Source organism: Schistocerca americana, chromosome 2 (genome assembly GCF_021461395.2).
Source record: "Schistocerca americana isolate TAMUIC-IGC-003095 chromosome 2, iqSchAmer2.1, whole genome shotgun sequence".
Lineage (NCBI taxonomy): Eukaryota > Metazoa > Arthropoda > Insecta > Orthoptera > Acrididae > Schistocerca > Schistocerca americana.
In genome coordinates this window covers 801,624,656-801,638,133 of record NC_060120.1, presented here as the reverse complement: position 1 = coordinate 801,638,133, position 13,478 = coordinate 801,624,656, and the positions used below count along the sequence as shown (strand labels likewise).

The following is a 13,478-nucleotide window of genomic DNA, read 5'->3' as shown; positions in this document are numbered from 1 at the left end:
GGTTATTGAAAGGTCAGTGCAAAGCCAAAATTTTATCTAATTATGTGATATTTACGTATTAATATTATCTTTTATTTTTGTCTGTATTTTTGTGGACGAATCAAATTCTGGCCCGTGGAGGAGGGGCATATGAAAGGTGGCTACACTGCGCCACAGCGGCAGAGATTGCGCCAAAGAGTATTATCCCGCTGCGTCCACTGGCAGTGCCTGTCGAGAACTCGTAGTAGTCAGTGCTTGCTGAGATGTCGTAGTGAAGAGTTCTTGTCGAGAAGTCGTGGTGGAGAGTGCTTGTTGAGATGTGGTAGTAGCGAGTCGGTGTTGAGATGTTGCAGTAGGGAGTGCTTGTTCCATGTTTTATGCAGTTGTTTGATGGGATAGACAGCAGATGTTGTTCTAATGGAGATATTGTAATGATCAGAGTGCTTTTCGTCAATATCTATCAAGGTAAAAAAAAAATTTTTCCTTTTCTTTTTATTATTTCAATGTCTTAAATAATGCGTCATTACAGGTTCAGTCAACAAAGCATTTGGCTTGTGTTCTTGTATTAGAGTGTAATTCTGGTTTTCTTGCGCAATTATAGTATTTCTATTTTTTTTAATTACTTCAGTATAAATGGTATTTAAAATTTCTTGTCTTATTCAAGAAGAACCGTGCCAGATGTGTACGTTGAATCACACTTCCACACACAGAACAATTACACTTGTGTTTTGGTTTCGTAGGTTTTATAGTTGCTGGGGACTTAATTAATTAATTAATTGTGTTAACGAAAATTTTCTTTCATTCCTTGTTGTTATGCTATGCAGTCAGATTGCGTGCTAAAACTAGTCAGGGCCAACCGTTTACGAGACTTCGTAACGGGGCAGTCAGCTACTAAAAAATTAAAAAATTATTTGCATAATATATAATTAAGCCCCCATGCACTCTCCAACAATATCTTCAGCAAAAGACTTCAGCTATTCATGAATTATTGATTATAATCCTTTGTGTGGTATACTTAGAAGAGAAATACTTCTATAATAGCTACAGTTCCTTTTATTGGTCTTTCATGCAGTGGGATAATGGTAGCTGACTTCCACTCATTCGGAATCTCCTCCTTTCTCCCTAGTCCACTTATGATAGTGTAGATATTGAAATATAAATTATTAACGTGTGCGACATGCTATAGACCATGATGTCGACAGAGAATTAAGTTGTTCTACTAACAACGCTCACCTTAAAAGAAATAATAAAGTCTGCGTAAGACAATGTTACCTCAAGTGACGCCAAGGACACCACTGTGGCATAATCCGCTACTGTTATGTTGTCCCCTGCGAGCCATTGTTTTCCCTCAAGCATTCTGTTCAGTATCTCCAGTCCATTGTTCACCTTGTCTACATCACTCTGGGATAATGGCTTTCCGGAGAAGGTTGGACCCTGTGGAAGACAAATCAATAACAGTCCAATAACGGAAGTGGCTTAGACTATTTACCTGTATCAAAATTAAATTAATAAGTAACAGGAAAGTCCGTTGCTTAACAATGAGCAAGCAGTTCCCACACTGACATGGCAGAAATCTCTCGGCGACCACCGCGGCACACCTGAATTTTGAGACACGTGGCTTGTAATGGAGATACGCACACTGACGCGGTTTACAGCAGCGCGGTGACGCGGCGGTTTTGCTGGGGTGCAGTACGGTCCATGTGCCGTGCCGCCACGGCCCTGCACTGTGCATGTATATCTGACGCTCACAAGGTAGCGAAGTACCAAACGATTTTGAGGACGCTGCTCGGTTAACATTTCTTTATATACAGTCTCCCACCGCTACTTGACAGTCGATTAGCAATCTTTTTTTCATTGCTGCCCGTACACTCATGAACAAAAGTGTCGCATCATCACGATATGTCGTTCAAGTGCGTTGATATTTAACTTTTCCTGTACCGACCAGAAAGCCACTACTGCTGTTGTTTGTAAAGATAGTTACATGAGCAATGAATAAGGGTACAGCGCCACACTCGAACGGACTGCAGTATTTCAGTTGAAAGTGACGCACCATCTGATTCACATTAGATACGTCTGCGGAACAGTAGATGGAACATCTATTACCCCACTGAGTACAGTCGCGATTAGTGATTGGGTCTGCATCATAACGTTGCGCGGCGAAGGTTTGTCAAACACGGACTTGCCGCATGTGTGCTTGGAGACAGATGTGATAGGGACATGGAATCAATTCCAGTTGACAGGTGCACCACCCAGACTGTCCACTTTGGGCTGTGCACAGGATGTTCGATATTTACGATATTTGAATCAAAGGGCCTGTGCGGCTGGTCCCGGCGGAGGTTCGAGTCCTCCCTCAGGAATGGGTGAGTGTGTTTGTCCTTAGGATAATTTAGATTAAGTAGTGTGTAAGCTTAGGGACTGATGACGTTAGCAGTTAAATCCCATAAGATTTTACACACATTTGAACATTTTTGAACAATCAAAGGACTGAGTGCCCTAGATCTGAATCCGGCGTTTGAAGAGACGACAGGACGTCTTGTATCTCATCAAGATTAGGGCACGATTTCATGATGCGAATCTGCATTCCCGACAACCATGGCGAGCACCAATTCGTGCACCACAACTCCGTGGATCCAACACTTCAGATTACAGCAACAGTATCAAAGACTACAGCCTTGGACCTAACATTTCCTCTTCTGTATTTACCCGATAATCCTTCCGAAATATTGCCAGCATGAAAGTTAACCTACATGAACAGGGCACATAAGCACAGAACGAATGTTAAAGCGTTTTCAAGCGTACAGCAGCAGGTACTACCACCACGTCACGGTAACGAAAATTTCATCCTCAGTAACCATCTTAAACCGGGTCCTTGATTGTGTAGCCTCTGTCCCTCATCGGCAGAGACCTCCTCTCCAATCCAAACTTCCAGTTCACTACCACCGAACCCACTCGGTCTATAACAAGGATTAGTGTGGTGTGCCTGTCAACATACATCATTTGATGAAGGGTGTAGGGAAGAAGGACAGAGAATATAAAAAATGTGTAATAACTGATGCAGGGAAGGCTGCTTCGTCGGTGCAAGGGAAACATGTAGACTCTATAGAACCATTTTTCGGTAGTCCACAGGTTCAGCAGTAGCGTGAAACTTATAGAGGGAGGAAACTCTGCACCATCAACCGCCATATTAGACATAGGAAGCAAGTGGACAGCGTGCAGGCAAGCCGCTGCTAATATCTGGAACTGGGTGCTAAAATAATGCTGCCGTACATTGTGCAATGCAGCAGTCGGCCATAGAGTTTCCAGATGGCATGACACAACGTTGCGCTTCCATAGCCATCTACGTGACAATAGGCGGGCTCATATCAAATTTAGCGGGCCATAGCTACTGTGAATTCTCACAGCTTAGCCAAGCAGCACTTGATCCTGGACGTCCGACTTCGACTGACCCTTAACAACCAGAAAGCATCCACGCCAGCAGAGAGTCCAGTGTGGGGTCGAGCGCAACTTCAACGTCATCTAGCAGCATGGTTATCGTAGGTCTCGATACGCTGCCGCTGAATGGAAGCCACTACCAGGGTGTCCACGTCTGACACCCCAGCCTTCTCCAAGAGCCCTGTGTTCGAAGTACAGCGTCTGCACGCCTGGACGACTATTTGGCGCTGGCTGCAGTCCACCGTTAAGTGTGAGAACAGAAAGAAAGCCGGTAGTCTGCGTGCCGACTCGCCGCGCTAAACAGCGCAGCTAAACGCGCCTACTGTTGCACTTGTTATCCTGCTAGTCAATATCCAGCAGTGCCATTACGCGTAGTACGTTACGTTCGTTCCGTTGGCTCGGTAGTCACTCTCACACGATTTTATGTAAAGTCATCGGTAAAAAAAATAATTTTTCAGGTTACTTATAGCCTTATATGTCAGCTCCATGGTGAAGTGTCCAGTATTTCAATAATGGCAATACTAAACGCCATATACTCATCTAAGTACGACACTGCGCGGAATCAGAAAAAGTTTGTAATAAAAAATAAAAAAAATATGAGTCGTTATGATTTTGCGTTTTGTGCATATTGCTTCACTTGTTGCTGCGAGTGAAATTTAGCTATGATATTGAACTTTTCCTTAGACCTGAGAAGACGTCTATATCTTTATCCAGTCTCGAGAAAATGGAATTTATGCAGCACGAGCACTTCCGACTGCACGTGCCCGGGAATTAAATATTCATAGCGTACCTCATATCTCCTAAAATCGATACGAGATTTTGGCAAGTTCTAGCATGCAAGGAGGAGAATACGTTTCTATATGATTAACATAGGAAACTTTCTTATCTACGGCAATAAAGGGGAAACTGTAGTTTCTACTTTATTTCTACAGGCCAGCACTGTAATTCTTTTAAGAATCTTAGACACCTATTGAACAGAGAATTTGCTAATATGAAACTAAATGTGAAATTTCTTATCTTATTTAACAACAAACCGTCCATAAGCTGTTGACTACCCTAGTCGCCTATTGCATTTTAATGAGATACTCTGCTTCACGATACTGTCGCAGTAGGTATAGAAAGGTGTATTTGGGCAATTTATCCCGTATTTTAACAAAAAAAGCAAAGTTAAATCTGTCAATAAGAGAAAGGTAGCCGTTCCTCATTACTGGTGACATTTCTCCAAACGCGAAATAGTTAACAATTCAGACCAAAATAAAACTCCAATTCTGTTACAATTTTCGCAGAATTCTGTAACACATCATATTTTTAATACTGTAAGGCTGGAATGGAAGCTTACAAAACGATTTTCTCCCATTTTTTCGTCAGTGAAATATGTAAGTGATTCGCAGCAAATAGTGTACTATATTTGTGTTCCTATCCCTACTCAGCGTGAAGTGGTGAGCTTTTCCAGTATGTTTATCTTTTAATCTGTGAAAGATAGATTTGTAATTTATTTTAGTCTTAATAAGTAGTTTCGAGCGGTTCACAAAGTAACGAAACAATGTAACTTTCTAGGATCATCAATGGTGACTCGAAGTTTGCTGTGGGTTTTTGTAAAAACATAAGTAAAGTAATTACACATTTATTTTCATATAGATGATGTACTGCTTAACAATGTATTTGTCCTCAGTTCCTCATTTAATAAACTACTATTTCAGGAAGTTAAAGATGCAAAGAGGGTATTATTTACTAAGTTTCAGTACCCGCTGTTCCTTATATAAAATACACTGGGCTATAAGATTACTCAGAATTTGCAACAAAAGGCATGATTTATTTTGGCCTGACTTGTTAACCTTCTCTCTTTCCGAAAAGCGTAATTAGTGGCAATTTTTTTTCTGAAAAAGTTTACCAACTCGATGAAAATAGATCGCCAATTCTGTTACAATTTCAGGGGAATCCTGTAACGTTGTGTCTCTTTAATAATGAGCATCTGGGACTGAAACTTACTATAGAATTTTCTTTCTACACCTCAGTTAGATTTGAAATACGAAAAGGTACAGCAAATAGTGTACCATGTTTCCGTTCCTATGCCCGTACATAGTGAGGGAGTGAATCTTTCTACTAGGAATATATTTCAGCTCATCAGTGTTACTGACTTTGACAAATAGTTAGTAAGGTTCTAAAAGTCGTTAGAGTGTTCACAGCTTCGGAGTTATGACAGAGTTTTACTGGGTCAGTTCTAGTCTGCATCGCAGTTGCAATATTGTTCTCTTAGAAATAACAAATTAGGTTTCTGTATGTCTGTGGATAACAATATTACAAAAACGTGACAGTTATTCTCTATGAACTGCTTGTACTACTCACGAATACGAAAATAGATTATAAATATGAATAACCTATCTTTAAATATATGTAATCTATCTTTTAAACATTAGAATATAATTATGGTAGAGAAGTTTACCACTTCACTCTGAATTGGGATATGAACAGAAATATAGTATCCTATTTGTTGCGAATTATTTTCATATTCCTCCGATGGAAAATTGGGATAAAATCCTTTTCTAAGGTTCTATTCCAGTCGTGCAGTATTAAAAGTACGATGGGTTACAGGATTCCGCCAAAACTGCTACAGAATTGATGATTTATTTTTGTCTTACTTTGTGTTAAGTACATTTCATTTGTAGAAACATCATCAGTCATGACGAACGGCTAGATTTCTCATGCTGACGGGTTTACTTTTTCTTTTTTCGTTAAAAATACGGTATGATTTGCACAAAAGTACTCTGCAGTGCCTACTGCGACAGAATGTGTTATTAAACGGGCAATAGGTGACCAGGGAAATAGTGGTAACTTAAGGAAAACCTCATTGTGTCGGTTTGCTGTAAAGTAAGATAAGAAATTACACGTTTAGTTTCATACTAGCAAATTCTCTTTGCAGTAGTTGTCTAAGACTCTTAAGAAAATTTCAGTACTGGACTGCAAAAATAAAATACAAACCATAGCTTCCGCTATATCGCCTTAGATTAGTAAGTTCCCTATATTGTCCATGTAGCAAAATACTCTGCTTGTTGGATCTGGACTACTCGTCACTTACAGGGTACATAAGGGATGCAGCGTTCTCGGAATGCTATACAACAGTTCGAGCAAATAACATTTGTAGTTTTATTTCTACAAAGTAACTGACAATACTTAACTTTGGATTTACGTCGGTGTCGCAAGCAACATGCAAACAGTAATGTTCGTCGCTATAGACAAAGTCCAAGTAGGCACTTGATACGGATCACTACATCTACATCTACATCTACATCTATACTCCGCGAGCCACCTTACGGTGTGTGGCGGAGGGTACTTATTGTACCACTATCTGATCCACCCTTCCCTGTTCCATTCACGAATTGTGCGTGGGAAGAACGACTGCTTGTAAGTCTCCGTATTTGCTCTAATTTCTCGGATCTTTTCGTTGTGATCATTACGCGAGATATATGTGGGCGGTAGTAATATGTTGCCCATCTCTTCCCGGAATATGCTCTCTCGTAATTTCGATAATAAACCTCTCCGTATTGCGTAACGCCTTTCTTGAAGTGTCCGCCACTGGAGCTTGTTCAGCAGCTCCGTAACGCTCTCGCGCTGACTAAATGTCCCCATGACGAATCGCGCTGCTTTTCGCTGGATCATGTCTATCTCTTCTATTAATCCAACCTGGTAAGGGTCCCATACTGATGAGCAATACTCAAGAATCGGACGAACAAGCGTTTTGTAAGCTACTTCTTTCGTCGATGAGTCACATTTTCTTAGAATTCTTCCTATGAATCTCAACCTGGCGCCTGCTTTTCCCACTATTTGTTTTATGTGATCATTCCACTTCAGATCGCTCCGGATAGTAACTCCTAAGTATTTTACGGTCGTTACCGCTTCCAATGATTTACCACCTATGGCATAATCGTACTGGAATGGATTTCTGCCCCTATGTATGCGCATTATATTACATTTATCTACGTTTAGGGAAAGCTGCCAGCTGTCGCACCATGCATTAATCCTCTGCAGGTCCTCCTGGAGTACGTACGAGTCTTCTGATGTTGCTACTTTCTTGTAGACAACCGTGTCATCTGCAAATAGCCTCAAGGAGCTACCGATGTTGTCAACTAAGTCATTTATGTATATTGTAAACAATAAAGGTCCTATCACGCTTCCCTGCGGTACTCCCGAAATTACCTCTACATCTGCAGATTTTGAACCGTTAAGAATGACATGTTGTGTTCTTTCTTCTAGGAAATCCTGAATCCAATCACAAACCTGGTCCGATATTCCGTAAGCTCGTATTTTTTTCACTAAACGTAAGTGCGGAACCGTATCAAATGCCTTCCTGAAGTCCAGGAATACGGCATCAATCTGCTCGCCAGTGTCTACGGCACTGTGAATTTCTTGGGCAAATAGGGCGAGCTGAGTTTCACATGATCTCTGTTTGCGGAATCCATGTTGGTTATGATGAAGGAGATTTGTATTATCTAAGAACGTCATAATACGAGAACACAAAACATGTTCCATTATTCTACAACAGATTGACGTAAGCGAAATAGGCCTATAATTATTCGCATCTGATTTATGACCCTTCTTGAAAATGGGAACGACCTGCGCTTTCTTCCAGTCGCTAGGTACTTTACGTTCTTCCAGCGATCTACGATAAATTGCTGATAGAAAGGGGGCAAGTTCTTTAGCATAATCACTGTAGGATCTTAAGGGTATCTCGTCTGGTCCGGATGCTTTTCCGCTACTAAGTGATAGCAGTTGTTTTTCAATTCCGATATCGTTTATTTCAATATTTTCCATTTTGGCGTCCGTGCGACGGCTGAAGTCAGGGACCGTGTTACGATTTTCCGCAGTGAAACAGTTTCGGAACACTGAATTCAGTATTTCTGCCTTTCTTCGGTCGTCCTCTGTTTCGGTGCCATCATGGTCAACGAGTGACTGAATAGGGGATTTAGATCCGCTTACCGATTTTACATATGACCAAAACTTTTTAGGGTTCTTGTTTAGATTGTTTGCCAATGTTTTATGTTCGAATTCGTTGAATGCTTCTCTCATTGCTCTCTTTACGCTCTTTTTCGCTTCGTTCAGCTTTTCCTTATCAGCTATGATTCGACTACTCTTAAACCTATCTGTTCTGCGAGTGCCTTCCTACAACCGTCCACTTATATCCGTACACGGAGCTGATCTGAGCACTAATGTCCGGCCCTGTCAGCGGGCAATTGGCTGATGTTTCCTCGCTGCCTTCTCTGGTTTTCCGCTCTTCGTCTTCGTTCCGCCGCTTGTGGTTAAGCGAGATCACTGCTCTTTGCATGTCATCACCTGCTGAAATCTCGTATCGATAGCTCGAACAGCTTAGGAGATATGAATTATGTTATGAATATTTCAGTCCCGTGCACGTGCGGTTGGAATTAATCCTGCTACATAAATTCCATTTTCCCGAAATTGATACAGACCTCCTCTCAAATGTAAAGAAAAATTCAATATCTTAGCTAAATTTGATTTGCAGAAAGATATGGTGTAATATGCACGAAACGCAAAATCATAGCGACCCATATTTTCCATTGAAAACTTTTTCGAATTCCGTGCAGCGTCGTACTTAGATGCGAATATCGCGTCAAGTATTACCATTATCGAAATTTTGGTCACTTCCCCGTGAAGCTGACGTGTAAAGCTAAAAGTGATCTGATTTTTCTTTTCTTTTTTTTTTTTTTTTTTTTTTTTTTTTTTTTTTTTTTTTTGCCAGTTAGTTTAAGTAAATTCGTATGAGAAAGACTGCAGGGTGTGCGCCTCTCTTTTGTCAGCGCGATGCGTCGCCAACCGGCGCGCCGAAAGCGGGCAAAGAATATTTCGCTCATTCCTGCTCACCACTGTGTGCTGCTTCGTTAGATAACAGGGAGAAATTTCCCGCGCTGGATCAAGCCACCTCGAGCTATCCCCCAGCGCAGGTAGCCCGCTTGTGCGCATCCCAAGCTTGCACGCTGCCGGTCTTATGCTGTCATCGTGTCAGTAAAGTCGGCGTCGCTGGCTGCTGATATTTCGCGGCGGCAGCACCCACGTACCCTGGAGACGCACACGGCGCCGCATACTGCAGGGAAGGGGACGCCTACCTCTTATATGGAAGTCATGCAGAATAAAGAAGGGTGAGAGGTGAATGATCTTTCCTGACTGTGCACTTGCCATGGTGTTGGTACAACGGAACCCACAGTACCTGCACTTGCCATTCTGGGACAGAGACGGCCTACCTGGTTATAGTCCGACTAACGAACAAAAAAATGGTTCAAATGGCTCTGAGCACTATGGGACTTAACTTCTGTGGTCATCAGTCCCCTAGAACTTAGAACTACTTAAACCTAACTAACCTAAGGACATCACACACATCCATGCCCGAGGCAGGATTCGAACCTGCGACCGTAGCAGTCGCGCGGTTCCGGACTGAGCGCCTTAACCGCGAGACCACCGCGGCCGGCGACTAACGATCCAGCTCACAGTTATGGCACGCCCATAGAAGTGCTTTGTGCTTAAGGAAAGCGTGTATCTTCCTAATTAAAATGGGTTCAAATGGCTCTAAGCACTATAGGACTTAACATCGGAGGTCAGCAGTCCCCTAGACTTAGAAGTACTTTAACTAACCTAAGGATATCACATACTTCCATGCCCGAAGCAGGACCCGAACCTGCCGGCCGGAGTGGCCGAGCGGTTCTAGGCGCTACAGTCCGGAACCGCGCGACCGATACGGTCGCAGGTTCGAATCCTGCCTCGGGCATGGATGTGTGTGTTGTCCTTAGGATAGTTGGGTTTAAGTAGTTCTAAGTTCTAGGGGACTGATGACTTCAGAAGTTAAGTCCCATTGTGCTCAGAGCCATTTGAACCATTTGATCCGAACCTGCGTCCGTAGCAGCAGCGCGGTTCCGGGCTGAAGCGCCTAGAACCGCTCCGCCACAACAACCGGCTCTTCCTAATTACATCTCTCGCTTGCTTATAGAATTTTTCGCTCACCACAATTACCATCCAGGACAACTAGTAACAAATGGAATAGAATTTGACTAATGCGCTACTATCTGCGATGTTCACAGCAGAGCGCTTAGAACACTATTGAACGCTCACAGAGAATGCGTGACACAGATGCGCAGAACAAGCCTAAATTCGACCGCCGTCGTTCGTGACTCCAGCTATAGCACTCTACTGCTGCTGCCCCACATGCTACACTCTGGTGCGATGCCGCTACATGGTTAAACCAGAGGTGACATGCTACACCCGATACGTTTACAATACCCAAACTCATCTAAAATATCCACGCATGGGAACTGATCACTAGATGTCCTGCCCCATGTAAAAAGAGGTGGGGTGTATTTTCAGCTGTCACTGCAGAATGGGACAGCCAGAAGAGCTCAGTCATTTCGAATATGGACCAATCATTGGATTTCACCTGAGTAACAAATCCATCTGGGGCATTTCAACCTTTCCAGATACGCACAACTGTTGTGCTAGGACTGTGAGTGGAGTCACGAAGAGACATTCACAGCTAAACCAAAACCAGCATATACTGCCGGACAGGGACCACTGAGCAATGCAGAGGGTGTCTCTAAAACAATGCATGAAATCTGAAGAAGGAATTATTCGTGAGTTTCGAAGTGCTTATCAGCAGTCTAGGTAGCACAATGAATATGCGTAGGGAGTTGAATGGGTTACAGTGGTCGAACAGCTGCTCATACGCTTGATATTTCTACGGTCATTGTCGAGCGATGCTTGTGGTAGTTTGCACTTGAGGCGCATAAGGACATCAGTCTCATCCATTACGTTAAGCTGTGCTGCAGCATTCGGTTTGTAGACTTAGTCTTACCACGTTATGAAGTTGTTCCGTTCCAAACTGAAGAAGGACTGAATGGAAGTAGAGCCAAATTAGCTGATCATTCTAAAAAGTGAGTTGATGCTTTATATAACTTACAAGTAAATCTGTGAGCATGGATTATAATAAACAAACAAATGAAAAATATACTCGATTTAATGTTGTGCTGTCTTTTGTCAGCTTCGTTTTCTGGTCGTAGTCACAGTGTTAGTAATTCACGTTATTTATTCCATTATTCGACTGTCCCCATTTTCCTCACGTTTACATCAAAGCCTAAGCGAATATTTTCCAGTAATCACCTGCTGAGTGCATAGAAGTTACCTCCGTTCCAGAGTTAGTGCTTTCCGGGCGGAGGGTAGAAATCTATACTACCCTCACGTTTTCAGTGCAGTTCAAAGTCATTCACTGTTCTATATAGTATCTCATATTTATCAGACTGAACAGCTGAGTCTGAGGGAATCCAACCTCCCGTTTCAGCCACAGTCTCCTCTCTTTGAATGTTTACTTTGACGCTGATTGACATATCGCTCTATTTCCAATTAGAATCTATGTGGTTACTAATGGCAAGCTGTTATACTACCATAGCTGCTTCGCGAAAAATTTCTGAGTTATTGATAGACAATGAGAAGACGATATTGAAACATCCTTTCACACTTTGGGTCGAGAACTCAGAAAAACTACAAAATAAAATTCAGCAAATATTTTCACGTATTCTGCAGGCTCATGAGCACTCCAAAATTTTATTATGTACATCTACTTTTACACGAATACATCGATACACTGATGTCAGCTACTTTTGTAATTCTGAGGCTCATAAATAATGTAGAATGCCATACTTACAATAACTTTCATAATTGCATTGTAGAAATCTTGATCAAAATACAGCCTCTGGTCTACGAGGACACGTTTCTCTAGATCTTTAGGATACAGAGAATCGTCCTTTGCATATTTTGACACAAGGTATGTTACAATCGCTCGGCTGAAAAAGAAATAAGAATAAATTTCACTGAAGAAAAGTTCATTATAAACAATATTCTTCCGACTTTTAAACGGAGTGGGCTGCGCCTGATACCGATGCAATAAGAGAAAAAGTGTCACTATGCAGCTACTGAATATGTGTATTTTGCAGGCCAAGTTACGAAGCATCACAACTCCAACTACTTTGCAAACAACTCATTTTCATTTGGAACTGTACAAATAGTGAACAGATTATTGTACCGTCAGTAATTATCAAAAATATTCTATCGACCCATAAAACATGGCACATGATAAAAATAAAAGAATAAAATATTGATAATTAATTACAAATTGCTAGAGGTAGACATTACAGGCGACGAGAAAATTATTTGACCTGGAATTTGTTTATACAATCCCTAACGAACAGTTTGCAAAGAAAATTAAGTCACAATACTCCGATTGTAATCTGCAAATCAAACATATTTAATAGCAGTATGATAAATGTTCTCGTTACATATTTAAATGACATTAACAGCTAGAAACGTTTAGATCAGTTTCATATTTCTGGATCTGTTGCAGAAGTTAGTTATAAGTTAGTACTTCGTCATTATTCTGTGGGAAAAGCAGGTTGACTAAGAGCCTACGAAGCCGAGACAAAGTACCCTTTTATTTTTCTCCCTCTTGGTTTTTTTCTCAGAGGGAAGTATGAACTACTGGTCTTTATTCTTCATCACAATGAACATGATATGTGCTATATCTAGGATGTATTTTAATTAATAACAAAATTGCTCTATTGCTGAAGATATGATTTGGTGGGTTTGCAAAATCTAAAATTTTGTGTTGTTCGGGAAATTTCAAAGGTTTGGAGTAGAACTAGAGCAAATTAACAGTTTGAATCGAGAGCCTCTTGTTCGAATTCCTGTCTGGAACATAGTTTCAACTTATCTCCAAGTTTCATTCAGCTCTAACATGTCTCAGTTATTCGCTCACGTCGTATTTGTCCACTCATACCAACCTTTCTGCAATATTCAAACCATTGTCGACAAGTGCTGGAATCGTTCGCTGTGGATTTACCTGGAACAGAATATGGTTCGTTAGTGAAATACTGAGAATCGTGCATCTTTAGAATTTCCTTAAATCAGTGAAACCAAGGTCTCATTATATCGAAATTTGACTGTATCCGTAATTGCAATAACATTATAAGCTATAATTAACGTATTTAGTTTTCTGCATGACTGTCCTGTAACACAATAAA

The 13,478-nt window shown here is 41.4% G+C and overlaps 1 protein-coding gene across 1 annotated transcript in view; it reads right to left on the bottom strand.

The window, feature by feature from the left end:
* Positions 1-13,478, bottom strand: part of LOC124595767 (glutathione S-transferase D5-like) — a 65,504-nt gene that overhangs the window by 15,140 nt on the left and 36,886 nt on the right. The window contains exons 3-5 of the mRNA XM_047134647.1: positions 13,239-13,297; positions 12,107-12,245; positions 1,252-1,413 (exon numbers count right to left, since the gene is read on the bottom strand). Coding sequence (XP_046990603.1) covers positions 1,252-1,413; positions 12,107-12,245; positions 13,239-13,297 — 360 coding nt within the window. The remainder of the gene's footprint in view (positions 1-1,251; positions 1,414-12,106; positions 12,246-13,238; positions 13,298-13,478) is intronic.